Source organism: Argiope bruennichi, chromosome X1 (genome assembly GCF_947563725.1).
Source record: "Argiope bruennichi chromosome X1, qqArgBrue1.1, whole genome shotgun sequence".
Taxonomy (NCBI): domain Eukaryota; kingdom Metazoa; phylum Arthropoda; class Arachnida; order Araneae; family Araneidae; genus Argiope; species Argiope bruennichi.
The window spans coordinates 125,140,729-125,159,432 of NC_079162.1; the positions used below are offsets into that span (position 1 = coordinate 125,140,729).

The 18,704-nt window shown below is 31.2% G+C and overlaps 2 protein-coding genes across 2 annotated transcripts; one reads left to right on the top strand and one right to left on the bottom strand.

The window, feature by feature from the left end:
- Positions 1 to 448: 448 nt before the first annotated feature.
- Positions 449 to 2,863, bottom strand: LOC129958876 (uncharacterized). The gene is made up of 3 exons (XM_056071598.1): positions 2,742 to 2,863; positions 2,428 to 2,509; positions 449 to 921 (listed from the first exon to the last, which is right to left on the bottom strand). The coding sequence occupies exons 2-3, from the start codon at positions 2,506 to 2,508 to the stop codon at positions 469 to 471; spliced, it is 534 nt and encodes a 177-aa protein (XP_055927573.1). The 5' UTR covers position 2,509; positions 2,742 to 2,863; the 3' UTR covers positions 449 to 468.
- Positions 2,864 to 8,603: 5,740 nt separating this feature from the next.
- On the top strand, positions 8,604 to 9,125 carry LOC129959397 (E3 ubiquitin-protein ligase RNF126-B-like). Its single transcript, XM_056072216.1, has one exon. It carries the CDS (start codon positions 8,604 to 8,606, stop codon positions 9,123 to 9,125), a length of 522 nt encoding a protein of 173 aa, XP_055928191.1.
- Positions 9,126 to 18,704: the final 9,579 nt, after the last annotated feature.

Genomic DNA, 18,704 nt, shown 5'->3' on the forward strand with positions numbered 1-18,704 from the left:
TTCTTAAATATAAGTTATAATAAGAGTTCCTAGGGTTATTTGGTATTATATTCTTAAACATGAGTTACATTTTATAAATGAAATGTTTCCAATTGCCCTTGCCCAATAATGATGACTTTTTAAAAGAATGGTATTATATTCTTAAATATGAGTTATCATAAGAGTTCCTAGGGTTATTTTTTTTTGGAAGCCATTCAAAGAAATAAATTTTATTTACATTAAAACAAATAAAGCAATTATATATATATTAGAAACTAACCATTTAAATAATTTAAAATGAAATGTTTCAAATTGCCCTTGTCCAAGATTGGTCATTTAGAGAACCCAAAAAAATAACCCTAGGAACCCTTCCGAAGAAGAGTTCCTAGGGTTATTTTTTTTGGAAAAAAAAACAAAGCCATTCAAAGAAATAAATAAATTTTATTTACATTAAACAAATAAAGCAACATATGAAAATACAAGTTTTTTTTACAGGGGACAAAGTCTTTTTAAATTTAATGGAAAATTGTTTTCATTAAAAATACAAGTTCTTATTGGCACACAATACACATCTTTCTTTTTAATTGTCAAATTTAAAAGTTGGCCTTCCTCCTCATTATCCGGAGGAAGTAATATTGTAGAAGAAGGTAATATGCTTTGATTATTGATATTAAAATTCCAAAAATTATCCTGAGGAGACAATACTGCTGCTGGAGAGTCGTGGAACAAGTCCCTTCCAAATATCTCCAAGAAATTGTTTATCTCCTCTCGTTCTAAACTAAAGTCAATTTCTGGCACAGGTGAAGGCTCCACAAAGGTTTGATGCAAAGGTGAAGGCTCGACAAAGGTTTGATGCACAGGTGAGGGCTCCACAAAGGTGGTTTTGAGTTTTTTTGTAGGCAGTTCAAAGTTTGTATGGCCATCAATGATAGAAAGTAAATACTAAGAAAGACATAATAATAAGTAAATAAAAAACAATGTTTTAATTGGTTACTGTGAGTAATGCGATGACTATGAAATGTAATCATTCGAATAAAACCAATTTAAATAAAATCCATGGTAATGGCCAATTAACACTAGTTTACAATATATATAAATAAGATTATTATAATTAAAGATTAAAACAAAAATGAAAAAATAATTAACAGATTTTTCTTTTTAAAAAAGTGAATATTATGATAATAAGAGTATCTGATCCATATCAATAATAACATCAGAATTCCTAAATAATAAATAGTTCACAAATCTATAAGAAATAAGCAAAAAAAAACACACCTTTTTATAGTCTTACACAGCAATAGGCAAACCAAAACTATGATTTAATGTCAAAGATATTCGTGCAAAGAGTCAATTTCTGTTTTCTTTGAAAGAAATTTAAAATTGCAACTATTACATTATTAGCTTACATTTGTTAATTCTATAGCAATTTAAAGAATTACATTCCAATTAAAAACAAATAAACCTCAGTTAAGAATTCAGAAATTACAGAAAGTAAGTTGTGAACTTTGTTATATAAATGTGTTAATAGTTGTACAAATGTATGAATTTCTATATAGTTAACCTTCTACTTATTATGATAAATATGGACGTAATAATTAATACTTACTTTTAGGTATTAATTATACCCAAGGGTATAATTAATAATATCATCCAAAAATTATTTAATCAATTGGAAAAACATAATCAGGAAATAAAATTTTATATTTAAATTGCTTGTTTCTAAAGATTAATTATTTAACACCGAATATTATTTATTAATCTTTTTATTGATTTACTTTCATTATACTTTACTTTTCGAATACAAAACATGATCAGATTAAGGCACTAAAAGTTTATCACAGTAATAAAAACTTAAAATACTAACCACAAAATGATACATTTGAAATATTTAAATTATCTTTATATCATTTCCAGTATCTTTTGAAGCCACTAAGCAATTAAAAGCAACCAAACTATAATAAATGTCACTAAACCAAACTATATAAAAGTTCCCTAAAAGCAACCAAAATCATTTAACTATAATAAATGACAGTAAACTTTTAAAAAAGAAAATGTTATCACATTAATTTAATTGAAGAAAATACACATTATCAAAAGTTTGAATTCTAAAAGAAAAATCACTAATGCCAAAAGACACATGCATTTAAACACTCATATAAACTTTGAGTATTTCTATTTAGTTAAAGCATAAAAACCTGTTTATTGGCAAGAATACAAAACATTAATACAGAGACACTTTTTTCTTCTGAATAACACAAGAGGAAAACTTTTTGAGCATCATTTCTGCGTTGTCATGTAATTAATACACAAACATGCAAATATATAAATAATACTGACAATATCTGAAATAAAATGAAACTTATGATTGTAACACTATAAGTTTCACTTTACATCCAAATTTTTCTGTATTAATCGATACAGTTGGAATACTAAAATCATTTTACTCACTTGCTCGTGAAACTGTGTTTTCACTTTTTCAACTGTAAGAAACTTTTCTAATTCAGCATCATGCCCTGGACTTTCTTCCATTCTAAAGGAAGAAACACAAAATTTTTGCGCAAATAATAAAATTAATAACAATTTAAAGGTCAAATGGGTTTTAAAAACCCTTTCAAAAGTCAAAAACAAAAATGAATACTTTAAATGAAAGGTATTTAAATAATAAATCGATCTGAAAATATAGTTAATACCGGTGAGAGATATATTTACAATGAATTTTCTACAAGTTTTTAAGTAAAAACTAAAAATATTGTAATACTAACTTTCTACTTCTATACAGCTGATCTGTTGCAATACTATTAATTAAATACAAAATTAAGTTTGGAAAATAACACGATGATATAAAAACTTCAAACTTTACACGTTTCCAAAATTTCACTAGGTTTATTTTGTTGCCATTTTCAGAAATATATTTGCATCGTTGTTTTCCGTGAACATCGTGTGATAAAATGCTAAGTAAATGCCCCCCCCCCCCTCTCATTAAATCAAAGAAAGAAAAATAAAACAATTCAACTGAAATTTCAAGAATAAGAAAAATCAAACAACGATAAGTGTTAGATAAAAGAGATTTTGAAACAAATAATAATTGAATATTTCACTGCTGCATTCACTAACGCGATCGAACTTGACTTGCAGGTTATTATTTTCCATACCAAAAGAGTGATTACTACAGTCACTCAAAAAATATATGAGCGGCAGAACACTTTCTGTTTTTTACCAAATTCCTAAAAGGAGAGATTTTGGGGTATAGGTACAGTTCTCGTGTTGTTTTTAACTGTATACAGTACTGTAATATCGTTCATCGATATACTAAAACGGCTCAGAAGTTCGTCCAGTTCATTAAATTCGTTTATGTTTAATTAGTGTGTGATTCTTGTAATATGAGCCATCTCTAAGCATTCATCTCAACCGGGCTTTCCCCTAGGGCCCGTGAGAGATATTTAATTTGATATATAATCCAATTAGTAGAGGCCTGTTTTTCGAGCCAGAGTTAACATGTCTCTAGAATAATATTATAAACAAGATAATTTTTTTAATATCATGACATAATTTAACAAATAATATATGAAATTTCCATAATTTACAAATAAATTTTGCGTTTACTTAGTGATAAAACAGCATACCAAATTTCATTCATCTAATTCTTCTCTTTTTTGCAGCTATAATGTGTGTAGAAAGAGAATCAGAAATAATTCCAAAAGTGATTTTTACAGTCGCTCGAAAAAATATATAAGCACCGTAACAGTATGAAAAATTTTTCAAAAATGGAAAACGACGATTTTTGGGTTATAATAAATAATTTAATAAGGATGTGGTTTGATAAATAATTTAAATGACTTGAAAGAATGGTGTGGGTTACAATAAATAATTTAATTAATAAAGATTAGTTGTAATATATTAAGCCATTATTTTTAATATTTTGAGTTGATCTAAGCCATTATTTTTAATAAAGATGAGTTATAATAAATAATGATGACTTTTTAAAAGAATGGTATTATATTCTTAAACATGAGTTACATTTTTTAAATGAAATGTCCTTGTCCAATAATGATGACTTTTTAAAAGAATGGTATTATATTCTTAAATATAAGTTATAATAAGAGTTCCTAGGGTTATTTGGTATTATATTCTTAAACAAGAGTTACATTTTTTAAATGAAATGTCTTTGTCCAATAATGATAAGAGTTCCTAGGGTTATTTGGTATTATATTCTTAAACATGAGTTACATTTTATAAATGAAATGTTTCAAATTGCCCTTGCCCAATAATGATGACTTTTTAAAAGAATGGTATTATATTCTTAAATATGAGTTATAATAAGAGTTCCTAGGGTTATTTTTTTTTGGAAGCCATTCAAAGAAATAAATAAATTTTATTTACATTAAAACAAATAAAGCAATTATATATATATTAGAAACTAACCATTTAAATAATTTAAAATGAAATGTTTCAAATTGCCCTTGTCCAAGATTGGTCATTTAGAGAACCCAAAAAAAATAACCCTAGGAACCCTTCCGAAGAAGAGTTCCTAGGGTTATTTTTTTTGGATAAAAAAAACAAACCCATTCAAAGAAATAAATAAATTTTATTTACTTTAAACAAATAAAGCAACATATGAAAATACAAGTTTTTTTTACAGGGGACAAAGTCTTTTGAAAATTAAAGGAAAATTGTTTTCATTAAAAATACAAGTCTAATCTTCATGCTTGGACGTAATTAATGAAATAATTTTTATGTTCCATCACGCTATATCATGAAAATATTTTCATGCTTGGAACCGGTTTAGAAAATATTTTCGGGAGAGTATAAAAAGCCGGCCCGAATCGCTGTACTCTTCACTTTGCTGGAAGACATGGATTCGTACAACACTCAATACGATTGGACGCCCGTGATGTGTTCCCGGTGCCAGCAACTCATGTTTTTTAAGGATTTCTACCTGCACCACGTTCATCAGGTGCACGGTGTGGAGAATCGATGCCCGTTCTGCTTTGGAGATCATGAATACACGATCGAACACGCCACCGATTGTTGGAGACTCTTCCTTTTTATGAGATGGCCCATTTTTATGAGATGCCTTCCTACCCCCGAGGATGGAAACAGACCCGTATTTGGGAAAAGAGGGTGCTCCGTCATAGAAGAAACTACCTTCAGGTGGAAATAGATATGATGGAAGCTCGAAAGAAGCAATTGGAAAAGGAAAAAGTCAAGGTAAAGAGACTGTTGAATCATAAATTTGGAGAGAAGAGGCGTCGACACAGAACAATGTAATTAAAATAGAATGATGTGTATGAATAAACAAAGTTGGTTTCCAAAAACCCTTTGTGTGTTTCTTGTCAGCACTAAATTTTTTTTTTTTTTTAGTGTCTGTGTGTTAGTGAGAGTATTGAAAAATATTTTCGAGAGAGAATAAAAACTAGGTACCTGCTATGCACTGACGGGATTTTGGCTCAATGAGCTTTCCCCGCTAGTTAGAGTAGACTTTTGTCATTTCCCAGCAGCATTTTCTTTTTATTGACGAGACCCCCTCAGTATTATATGACTGAGGTTCCTATAGTAGATGACGTTGTCCGTCTGATATGATAGCTCAGCAACCGCTCTCTTTATAGATGATTGATTGTGTATGCAGTCGAATCCACAATTGGCCTTACCTCCCATCGAGCCTCGGTTCGGGGAATGTATGATTACGATCATCCATGGAGGGAACCCCAGTGGATTCACAGGTTTCTGAAAAAAAAAGAACATGCTGTTTACAGAATTTTATTGACGAGACCCCCTCAGTATTATATGACTGAGGTTCCTATAGTAGATGACGTTGTCCGGCTGATATGATAGCTCAGCAACCGCTCTCTCTATAGATGATTGACTGTGGATGCAGTCGAATCCACATTGGCCTTACCTCCCATCGAGCCTCGGTTCGGTGAATGTATGATTACGATCATCCATGGAGGGAACCCCAGTGGATTCACAGGTTTCTGAAAATAAAATTCTGCCCTAAATGAAATTAACTTTAAATTTTCCCTTCATCAGGTGATAAATTTAAATAAATGAAATTAACATTAAACTTTCCCTTCATCAGGTGATAAATTTAAATAAATGAAATTAACTTTAAATTTTCCCTTCATCAGGTGATAAATTTAAATAAATGAAATTAACTTTAAACTTTCCCTTCATCAGGTGATAAATTTAAATAAATGAAATTAACTTTAAATTTTCCCTTCATCAGGTGATAAGCAAATAATTTGGGATATATTTCCTCTCATCCTTTTAAATATTTTTTTATATTTAGTGGAGCAAGATCATATTTTAGTTTTAGATGAGTTTAAGCAAATTAAATTGAATGACTCTCGATTTAAATATTTTTTTATATCTAGTTGTAATTTTAAATATCTAGTTGTAATTTTAAATGATTCCATTTAAATGATTCCACTCGCTACTCGGTTGACTCTCCGGTCTTTCATAGTCATATAATCATTGGAGTGATTAATGGTTAGGAGCAGGGTCTGGCGCTGGCTCTCCATTTGTCCGTCTGCAAGCACTTCAGCGATGCCAATCTCCACCGGGAGATATATTCCACTGTTGAAACGGAACATGTGTACATGGGCAACGTATCGCACAGTTTCCAAATACTCGAGAGCCATCAGTAGCAGTAGGGTACACGAGGCAAAGTGAGCTCTCGCTTCGACTGGAGCGATATTTATACTGTCCGGTCAGGTGACAGAACCAGTTAAAACAACAAAAAGTATTCTCTTGAGAAGAGACTAAGAATGTTCACCTATAGCGATTTCATTTGTCTCATATAACCATTATTGGATGCGAGGAGAAAATGATTCTCTTGAGAGGACCAAGAATGGAAATATTTCCACCTATAGCGATTTCGTTTGTTTCATATAACTATTATTGGATGCGAGGAATAAATATTCTCTTGAGAAGAGAAAGGAGGACCAAGAATGGAAATATTTCCACCTATAGCGATATCGTTTGTTTCATATAACCATTATTGGATTCGACATTAAAACATGAATAGGAAAAAAATATTTTCTTGAAACTATTTCAGAGAACACAGAACAAAGTTTTAAAAAAAAAAACGTTTTTTTTTTTTTGTTTTTTTTTACTTTGTTCTATGTTCTCTGAAATAGTTTCAAGAAAATATTTTCTGTCGGCTGTAAATTGGTAGTGTGTTCTAACTGCTCTATTATCAACCATGTCTGACGAACTCATTCTGACTTTTACCCTTTCCGATGGAGAATTGGACGATGTTACCATGCCATCCCCTGATGTTGTGCCGTCTTCCACTGAGGTCATGTCATCTCCTAATGCTGTGCCGCTGTCCACTAAGGTCCCTAATGCCGCGCCCATGCGAAAAAGACCATTTTTCCAGTGCCGACGTCGACGAGGAATGACTCGTATTTCTCCTTGGAGATCTATTCAACAATACAATCACCGACATGGTATGGGAGTATTGTGCTTCCGAAACCATGCATATTGTCTGGCGAATGGTATCACTTCCTATGTCGTAGAAAATGATCCAGATTTTGAGAGGAAGCTGTTACAACATGCGGCCGATATGAAGATAACTACTTTGTACGTGACGGATACGGCCACCCAACTTCGTTGGAGACTGGTAAACAAAACCAATGACATATCAGTCATTGTATTGAATAATGATGCTGGGGATTGCCCCACCTGTAAAAGGAATTGTGTGAGATGGGTGGCTGTTTGTGGACTGAATTTCATTAGAAAAATTCGGATAGAATGCATTCCGCATCATTGAAGACCCTCACGAAGGGCACCGTGATCCATGATATTCATGACTCTTTGTCTCTTTGTTAAACATGCCATGTTAAACAGTAAAAGTATGTACCTTCAGCGGGGCAAGAAAATTTTTGTTTAACGTTAGTGTGTAAAGAAGAAGAAGAAGAAGGTAAAAAAAAAAAAAAAACGTTTTTTTTTTTTTTTTTAGTTGTTGTGTGTTGTCTTTTCATGTATATATATTTCTTAAGACACTTTCACAGCACTACTTGTTTCAAGTGTAACTTTGCAATCAACCATGCTGTTGGATCTACCCATGCTCGTCGTTCCACCTCCTCTCTCTCCTATTCCGGAGCCATCTGCTAAGACCAACCAAGTGCTGAAGCCGGCTCATACTCAAGAGTATAAGCATCAAATGACCATGATGGTTCTATGCATTGATGAAAAGGGATTCACATTGACAAATGGACACGTCTCCCATTCGTCCGATAAGCTGCACCCTAAGCGTTTGAGAAAGGCATTGGCACAGACCCATGGTACGCATCTCTTCTTTGCAGACTTGAAAACAAAACGGTATTACAAAAAATTCTTTGGCTATTTAAAATTAAAACATCAAACTTTTATTTTAAACAGCCGAAAGAAAATTGAAAAGTGCCTGTATTGCAAGAAGAAATGTCATCGTTGGCTGGCGGTAGTACGAGGCATCGAGAATTTTTTTAGAATAAAAATGGATCCGATTCCTCACTGAACCAGCCTTGGACAATAAACTAGCTTTGAACTTTGTGCAGATATAATTCAAAAGGGATCACTGAGCATGCGCCAACTCACAGTATATATAAAAGCTCGAGCGACTGTCTCACTTCATTTCTTGCAAAATGTCCCTGTCTTTGTATACACAATTGCTGCGAGCAGTGTTGGAGCAGTTGCCGGAGCCAGCAGAGGTTCATGTGGGTGAGGCCCACATGGAAGAGATGGTGAATCTTGCAAAAGAGATGGTACCAACTATTGATGTGAAATTGGTACCTATCATCAGCGAGGAGTTGAAATCTTTTGCACGGAAAAAGGATGGACTGCTATGGCTTTTGTGGAAGACAGAAGGGATCCCCCGTCTGATGGAATTTGCCATGACATTCTATTGCAATTACGATAAACATATGAGCGAAATGGACAAATGGACCAGATTAGGGGAACTAACCATAGAGTCCATCTACTCTTCCCCAGGGCCAGAAAGTTGTTTGGGAGATTGCCCGATATGCACAGAGCTTCTGCATAGGAAAATAACAACTTCATGCGGGCACAACTTTCATGGAGAATGTATAGAAATGTGGATGAAAGAAAACATTTCTTGTCCACTGTGCCGAAAGAACCTCTGCGGGTATGCTTGGCATCGTTCATGAATGTCCTCTGAATGCCTCCAAAAAAATGGGAGAGAGTCGATACGATGCGAGTCGTATCGGCTCTCTCCCATTTTTTTGGGTTCAAGAGTGTGCCAACCTTGAAGAGAGACTTTATCAGAAATTGTAATCTAAAGTTAATTTTGGCAATAGACCAGCTTTGGGAAAATTTGAATAGACTAGCTTTGTGGGAGGAAACTGTAATGTAATGTTAATTTTAGAATATTGAATAAACCAACTTTGGAAAATGTAAAAGTATAAGAAATAAACTGTAATCTAATGTAAAAGTAATTTTATGTAAAACTGTAAACTAATGTTAATAATGTAAAAGTAATTATAACAAAGCTAAACACCATTTTTTTTTCAACTTTTGAGTGAATATAACTTCACCCTAATATCGCAGTGTTTCAAAACTATATCATTATGTGGTTTCAAATCGCTTTTACTCCCTATCTTCATCCGGTGGCCGTACTCATTAGCAAAAGTGGGCAGATGATGTTTCGACTTTTAGACATTGCACAGCTGTTGAAGAAGAAAAAACCATGCAGTTACAAAAATCAATTTAAATTCCTGGTGGTTCAAGCACATGAAATATTGCCTTTGAAAGGCTTCACCATCCCTCCTCAGACCCTCAACACCCACGTCGTCACCTTTCAAGTGGCTCAAAATTTGATCGCTGCAGAAAACCCGGAAATGGCTCAATTATTTGTAAAATGTCTATTTGATGGCTTTGCTTATAAATATGGCATGAGGAAATTTGTGACGACTGTTGGAAAATCACCCCTGCTTATATGTGTGGAAGAACCGGGTGATAATGCCATCATTGTCACTGACTGGATTAAACATTTTATAACAGATTTGCAATTGTACCGATTAGAGGTACAAAAGAGTCTCTTACCACAAAAAAGATTGTCAACAGAAACTCGAAAAGATTCAAAGAGGAACTCTGATGCTGGACCCTCTACTACCCCCGAGTCTGATGCTGGACCCTCTACCATCCCCGAGTCCGATGTTGCACCCTCTTCTTCTTCTACCATCTCTGAATCTGAAGTTGGACCCACTACTACCCCCGAGTCCGATGTTGGACCCTCTACCACCCCCGAGTCTGATGCTGCACCCACTACTACCCAAGAGTCTCCTCCAATGATACAATTTTGCAAATTTGGAACATTTCCTGAACCTGGAGATTTAATCGTGAAATGCCATAATCCTCCAAAACGTGTTTGGTTTGTCCTTGGCAACTGTGATACCATGTACTGGGTAGGAAACCGGTTATAACTTCCGGGTAGGTTGAGTATAAAAAGGGATGCACGCCAAGCAGTCGGTAACATTCAGCAGCTTAGCAGTCAGCATGGACGTGTTTCCCGCAACAAAATCGTCAGCCTTGGTGTCCGTAGCCCATCCTGGAAAATGGGAACCCTTCGAGAGCCTCATGGTGCAAGATAGAGTGGAGGCGTTCATATCATATATGGATCTGAGCACTCTGAGGATATTTCAACATCCGATACCAGACTGGACGAAGAAAAGACTGTACGTCGACAATTTCAAGCGGGCCGTGCTAGAGTCCAAAAAAGTGAACTTTTTTGAGCCCCGGAAAGTGAGCTGGAAAAAAACAACAATGAAGCTAAAGAGGAACCCCATCAACGCAAAAAAGACTTCGGATCAACGCCTGGGGTTCAAAATGGACAATATGATGCTGGTAAAACAACATTTCTCGTTTGGGTTAAGAAATGTGGCACAGGCGGAAGGCCACGTATACCAGACGTCGGATGCGCCCATCATGATTTACCATTTGCCTGCCAAGAGCCTTCGGTGCAAAGCAAAACCCTGCATAACACGGAGAAGTTTCTGTGAAATTGACCAGTTTCTGTACGACAGGTATGTGCTCAAACCAAACCCTACATACGTCGTGCCTCCTGGAACAATGTACCTCATCCTAACGGTACAAAAAACTTTGTTTGCTGTCGACATTATGGAGTGGGATCTGGTGAAACATTACCAGAATTTTAAAACACACAAGGAGTTTACACTCCAAGTGTATAATCTACCACCTCCAACACCTGCCCACGAGTGTGAACCGCCTACAAAAAAACTCAAAACCACCTTTGTGGAGCCCTCACCTGTGCATCAAACCTTTGTCGAGCCTTCACCTGTGCATCAAACCTTTGTGGAGCCTTCACCTGTGGCCGAGACCTTTGTGGAGCCTTCACCTGTGCCCGAGACATTAGTGGAGCCCTCACCTGTGCCAGATACCTTTGTGGAGCCTTCACCTGTGCCAGAAATTGACTTTAGTTTAGAACGAGAGGAGATAAACAATTTCTTGGAGATATTTGGAAGGGACTTGTTCCACGACTCTCCAGCAGCAGTATTGTCTCCTTCTCACGACTCTCCAGCAGCAGTATTGTCTCCTTCTCACGACTCTCCAGCAGCAGTATTGTCTCCTTCTCACGACTCTCCAGCAGCAGTATTACCTCCTCAGGATAATTTTTGGAATTTTCATATCAATAATCAAAGCATATTACCTTCTCCTACAATATTACTTCCACCGGATAATGAGGAGGAAGGCCAACTTTTAAATTTGACAATTAAAAAGAAAGATGTGTATTGTGTGCCAATAAGAACTTGTATTTTTAATGAAAACAATTTTCCTTTAATTTTCAAAAGACTTTGTCCCCTGTAAAAAAAACTTGTATTTTCATATGTTGCTTTATTTGTTTAATGTAAATAAAATTTATTTATTTCTTTGAATGGCTTTGTTTTTTTTATCAAAAAAAAATAACCCTAGGAACTCTTCTTCGGAAGGGTTCCTAGGGTTATTTTTTTTTGGGTTCTCTAAATGACCAATCTTGGACAAGGGCAATTTGAAACATTTCATTTTAAATTATTTAAATGGTTAGTTTCTAATATATATATAATTGCTTTATTTGTTTTAATGTAAATAAAATTTATTTATTTCTTTGAATGGCTTCCAAAAAAATAACCCTAGAAACTCTTATTATAACTCATATTTAAGAATATAATACCATTCTTTTAAAAAGTCATCATTATTGGACAAGGGCAATTTGAAACATTTCATTTATAAAATGTAACTCATGTTTAAGAATATAATACCAAATAACCCTAGGAACTCTTATCATTATTGGACAAGGACATTTCATTTAAAAAATGTAACTCATGTTTAAGAATATAATACCAAATAACCCTAGGAACTCGTATTATAACTTATATTTAAGAATATAATACCATTCTTTTAAAAAGTCATCATTATTGGACAAGGACATTTCATTTAAAAAATGTAACTCATGTTTAAGAATATAATACCATTCTTTTAAAAAGTCATCATTATTTATTATAACTCATCTTTATTAAAAATAATGGCTTAGATCAACTCAAAATATTAAAAATAATGGCTTAATGTATTACAACTCATCTTTATTAAATAAATTATTTATTGTAACCCACACCATTCTTTCAAGTCATTTAAATTATTTATCAAACCACATCCTTATTGAATTATTTATTATAACCCAAAAATCTTCGTTTTCCATTTTTGAAAATTTTTCATACTGTTACGGTGCTCATATATTTTTTCGAGCGACTGTAAAAATCACTTTCGGAATTATTTCTGATTCTCTTTTTACACACATTATAGCTGCAAAAAAGAGAAGAATTAGATGAATGAAATTTGGTATGCTGTTTTATCACTAAGTAAACGCAAAATTTATTTGTAAATTATGGAAATTTCATATATTATTTGTTAAATTATGTCATGATATTAAAAAAATTATCTTGTTTATAATATTATTCTAGAGACATGTTAACTCTGGCTCGAAAAACAGGCCTCTACTAATTGGATTATATATCAAATTAAATATCTCTCACGGGCCCTAGGGGAAAGCCCGGTTGAGATGAATGCTTAGAGATGGCTCATATTACAAGAATCACACACTAATTTAACATAAACGAATTTAATGAACTGGACGAACTTCTTAGCCGTTTTAGTATATCGATGAACGATATTACAGTACTGTATACAGTTAAAAACAACACGAGAACTGTACCTATACCCCAAAATCTCTCCTTTTAGGAATTTGGTAAAAAACAGAAAGTGTTCTGCCGCTCATATATTTTTTGAGTGACTGTAGTAATCACTCTTTTGGTATGGAAAATAATAACCTGCAAGTCAAGTTCGATCTCGATCGCGTTAGTGAATGCAGCAGTGAAATATTCAATTATTATTTGTTTCAAAATCTCTTTTATCTAACACTTATCGTTGTTTGATTTTTCTTATTCTTGTAATTTCAGTTGAATTGTTTTATTTTTCTTTCTTTGATTTAATGAGAGGGGGGGGGGCATTTACTTAGCATTTTATCACACAATGTTCACGGAAAACAACGATGCAAATATATTTCTGAAAATGGCAACAAAATAAACCTAGTGAAATTTTGGAAATGTGTAAAGTTTGAAGTTTTTATATCATCGTGTTATTTTCCAAACTTAATTTTGTATTTAATTAATAGTATTGCAACAGATCAGCTGTATAGAAGTAGAAAGTTAGTATTACAATATTTTTAATTTTTACTTAAAAACTTGTAGAAAATTCATTGTAAATATATCTCTCACCGGTATTAACTATATTTTCAGATCGATTTATTATTTAAATACCTTTCATTTAAAGTATTCATTTTTGTTTTTGACTTTTGAAAGGGTTTTTAAAACCCATTTGACCTTTAAATTGTTATTAATTTTATTATTTGCGCAAAAATTTTGTGTTTCTTCCTGTAGAATGGAAGAAAGTCCAGGGCATGATGCTGAATTAGAAAAGTTTCTTACAGTTGAAAAAGTGAAAACACAGTTTCACGAGCAAGTGAGTAAAATGATTTTAGTATTCCAACTGCATCGATTAATACAGAAAAATTTGGATGTAAAGTGAAACTTATAGTGTTACAATCATAAGTTTCATTTTATTTCAGATATTGTCAGTATTATTTATATATTTGCATGTTTGTGTATTAATTACATGACAACGCAGAAATGATGCTCAAAAAGTTTTCCTCTTGTGTTATTCAGAAGAAAAAAGTGTCTCTGTATTAATGTTTTGTATTCTTGCCAATAAACAGGTTTTTATGCTTTAACTAAATGGAAATACTCAAAGTTTATATGAGTGTTTAAATGCATGTGTCTTTTGGCATTAGTGATTTTTCTTTTAGAATTCAAACTTTTGATAATGTGTATTTTCTTCAATTAAATTAATGTGATAACATTTTCTTTTTTAAAAGTTTACTGTCATTTATTATAGTTAAATGATTTTGGTTGCTTTTAGGGAACTTTTATATAGTTTGGTTTAGTGACATTTATTATAGTTTGGTTGCTTTTAATTGCTTAGTGGCTTCAAAAGATACTGGAAATGATATAAAGATAATTTAAAGCTTGAGAGGAAATTAATTTAAAGATTTCAAATGTATCATTTTGTGGTTAGTATTTTAAGTTTTTATTACTGTGATAAACTTTTAGTGCCTTAATCTGATCATGTTTTGTATTCGAAAAGTAAAGTATAATGAAAGTAAATCAATAAAAAGATTAATAAATAATATTCGGTGTTAAGTAATTAATCTTTAGAAACAAGCAATTTAAATATAAAATTTTATTTCCTGATTATGTTTTTCCAATTGATTAAATAATTTTTGGATGATATTATTAATTATACCCTTGGGTATAATTAATACCTAAAAGTAAGTATTAATTATTACGTCCATATTTATCATAATAAGTAGAAGGTTAACTATATAGAAATTCATACATTTGTACAACTATTAACACATTTATATAACAAAGTTCACAACTTACTTTCTGTAATTTCTGAATTCTTAACTGAGGTTTATTTGTTTTTAATTGGAATGTAATTCTTTAAGTTGCTATAGAATTAACAAATGTAAGCTAATAATGTAATAGTTGCAATTTTAAATTTCTTTCAAAGAAAACAGAAATTGATTCTTTGCACGAATATCTTTGACATTAAATCATAGTTTTGGTTTGCCTATTGCTGTGTAAGACTATAAAAAGGTGTTTTTTTTTTTGCTTATTTCTTATAGATTTGTGAACTATTTATTATTTAGGAATTCTGATGTTATTATTGATATGGATCAGATACTCTTATTATCATAATATTCACTTTTTTTAAAAGAAAAATCTGTTAATTATTTTTTCATTTTTGTTTTAATCTTTAATTATAATAATCTTATTTATATATATTGTAAACTAGTGTTAATTGGCCATTACCATAGATTTTATTTAAATTGGTTTTATTCGAATGATTACCTTTCATAGTCATCGCATTACTCACAGTAAGTTACCAATTAAAACATTGTTTTTTATTTACTTATTATTATGTCTTTCTTAGTATTTACTTTCTATCATTGATGGCCATACAAACTTTGAAATATGTTAATTTTTGTTCTTAGTTGTATCAGCCAGATTTGTTTAGAAGTTAGTTATAATTGTTCTACAGGGATGTGTTACCTGCATTTTCTGAAATCGCTCTCTAATTATCTTTGGAATCTATTTGTTTCTCCATGCTGTTTTTTTTATTTTGAAATCGTTATGTTGCAATAAATATCTTACATTGTTTGCATATGTTCAGGCGGTAGATTGTTATGTCCCAAAAGAAACAATAATTTTAAAAGTTTTGAGATTAATACATCTACAAAAACATAAATTTAGTTTTGCAATATTAAGATAGTTGTATTCTGAAAATACCTTACTCTTATATGATAGAATTTTTTCTGGTAAAGAATATATTAGTGTTGTTTTTAAAATATCTCATTAATTAGCACTTAATAATTAAAATTTAAAAAATGAATAGGATATATTATTTATATCTTAATTTGCAGGAAGGAATTTAAGCAAATACATTTTATGAAATTTATTACATTTTTTGGTAAATTCAATAGTTTACTAACATAGCAAGCAAATTGTTAAAATGTGAAACCATTCCCCAACTAATTTAAACTATGAATGAACAAATAAATATGTTCGATTTTAAGAAGTAAATTAAAATATAGAAATTTTGAGTATATTTGAATAATTTTTTTACTCTATCAAAAAATGTTATTTATTCCCCTCCATGGATCTGGTGATGTGTATTCGGCAAATTAATTATTAAAAAATATATTTAAGATGCTTTTTACATGCATTTTGAAGATAACATTATAAAAATTAACTCTCTATTATATTTTACAAATATATTATCTATGTAATGTTGACTTCCTTAAAAATGGCTTTAATGTGAAATTTCCTGTATTTTGTCAAAAAATTTTTACCACTTATTACATTAATTATTTGAAATGAAAGATTGGGGAGTGGGATTCTGGAAAATGTCCTTTTTGTAAGATAGTTATTCAAGATTTTGAAATTTATTTATGATAAAATTGACGAAGAATCATATGGAATTCTTATTAAAAGAAAGCACATGTTGCATAAAATGATGTAAATTTGGTAATTCTTAAATCAGCTGCTAAAACTGTTATTTTTTCTTTATATATATATATCTGAATACTTAAAAATAATTGTTTATCATTCTGAAATTCATTCTATTTTAAAACTATTTATTTCCTTTTACTTCTTTGTAAAGCATGAGTTGCCATTTTCACAGATAAATGGAAACAAGTAAATTTTTTTTTAAAAAACTTGTGTTTAAACTTCAGTTTATGCTAGTAAGAAAAATAAGAATATATAACAGTAAAAAAATATTCATTTTGGGTCATTAATATTTTTATTTGTAATAATTGAAAAACATTAAAAAAAATTCTTGGAAGGAGTTATAGCAAAACACTTTCCCACATAATACTGTGCTTAAAAGCAGCTGTCCTAATGTTTAAATAATCTGCTGTAAAGGGATGATCTCAAAGCAAACAATAAAAATGTATATAAATTTATGTCTAGTTAGAACAATTAAGTTTCATATTCTTAAAGCCTAAACCATTGTACTATTAAGTAAGAACAAATATATATATATAATATAACTTTAAAATTGCAAATACAAAACATATGTAAATTAAATTTTGCAAAACTTTTCTTCTAATTCTATTAAGTAATCATTGTTTTAGTAAGAAAACTAGGGCTATTTGCAACAGGAGTAAGTTGTAACTTGCACATTATACAGTATTTAAAAAAAAAAAATTTATTAAAATTTTCACTAAAGTTGATTCTTATGACAGGCTCTGTTATGTCAGCACAGTCAGACCGTAGCGGAAATATATTGTGAGAAATAACACATGCTCCATTCTTAACTAATTAATAAAGAAAAAAATAGTTCTTAAATTTTGATACAAGATAAGTTAATTGATCTTTTTAAAAATATTTTTATTTATTTTGTTTATGTATGAAGTTTTAAAAAGCAGCTTTATTTATTTATTACTATTCACAATATTTTTTCTGAAACTATGTAATTGGGAAGTTGTAACATATTACAACTAGCGTGATTTGTCTTGATTTCGGTTTTGAATGGGGGGGGGGGCTTTTTTTATTATTTGCAACTTGCCTACATTAAGAAGCAATGTAAAAGGAATATGATGATTCAGTTAATAAGAAATAAAAACAAAAAGAAAGGATGAGGAAAATATTTAAAGAGGAAAAACAAATATTAACATTTTATTTAAAAAGAGGAAATAAAGGAAAAAAAGGACAAAGAAGAGAATTTTGAACTAATACACAGATTCTGAAAAAGGAGAATGATTTTGCATAAACTTGTGGATGTATATACTGCAATTCTGATGATATATTATCTTAAAATACATTCCATTAATATCTTGATATAAAGCAACATTAGAGTTATTTTCTGATAGACCATATAATTTTAATCAGCAGTCAGATGACATATATATTCCTTTTACCTCACTACACCAGGGGTAAGATGTTCAACACCAACAAATATAACATAACCTATGTTGCTTACACAGCATTTATTCAGAAATGGAGTTTTAAACCAGGAAAGTTCTCACTCTGAAATCAAGATATTACAAACAAACTACTATATCCAGCATTTCAGGTGAAGGAAAATGGGTTGATTGCTTATAACTTGTAAAATGTTTGCAATAAGAAGCAGTCTATCATTTGCATGTGTTAACGGCAATTTCGATGCAGACTGACTTTAATGTTGATTGATTAAATCATTTTATCTTTATTTAACTGTCAACAACTTGATATAATTTATTATTACTATGCCAAGTAATAATAATTGCCAGACTGGTAAAGAGAAAATGTTGTTATAAAAATGTTTTGAATATTGTTGTTTTTATTACTACAACTGATCCCAAATCTAGGATAGGTTGTAGCTGCTGACTTTAAAAAATAAAGTTCTGATGCTAAAATAAACAAAATTGTTGAATGGTTTTTATGCATATTATGGACGAATAGTTAAGCTATGAAAAAAATAAAGGAATCAAGAAAAAGATAGAAGTATCAAGAAATTGCAAGTACATTAAAAAATATAACCACTTTTTCAAAAATTATTAGGTTGTTCCATGTCAAATTAACATTATTTTAAAACAAAATTTTCCTCACCATCTTAGATTTTCAGAAAAT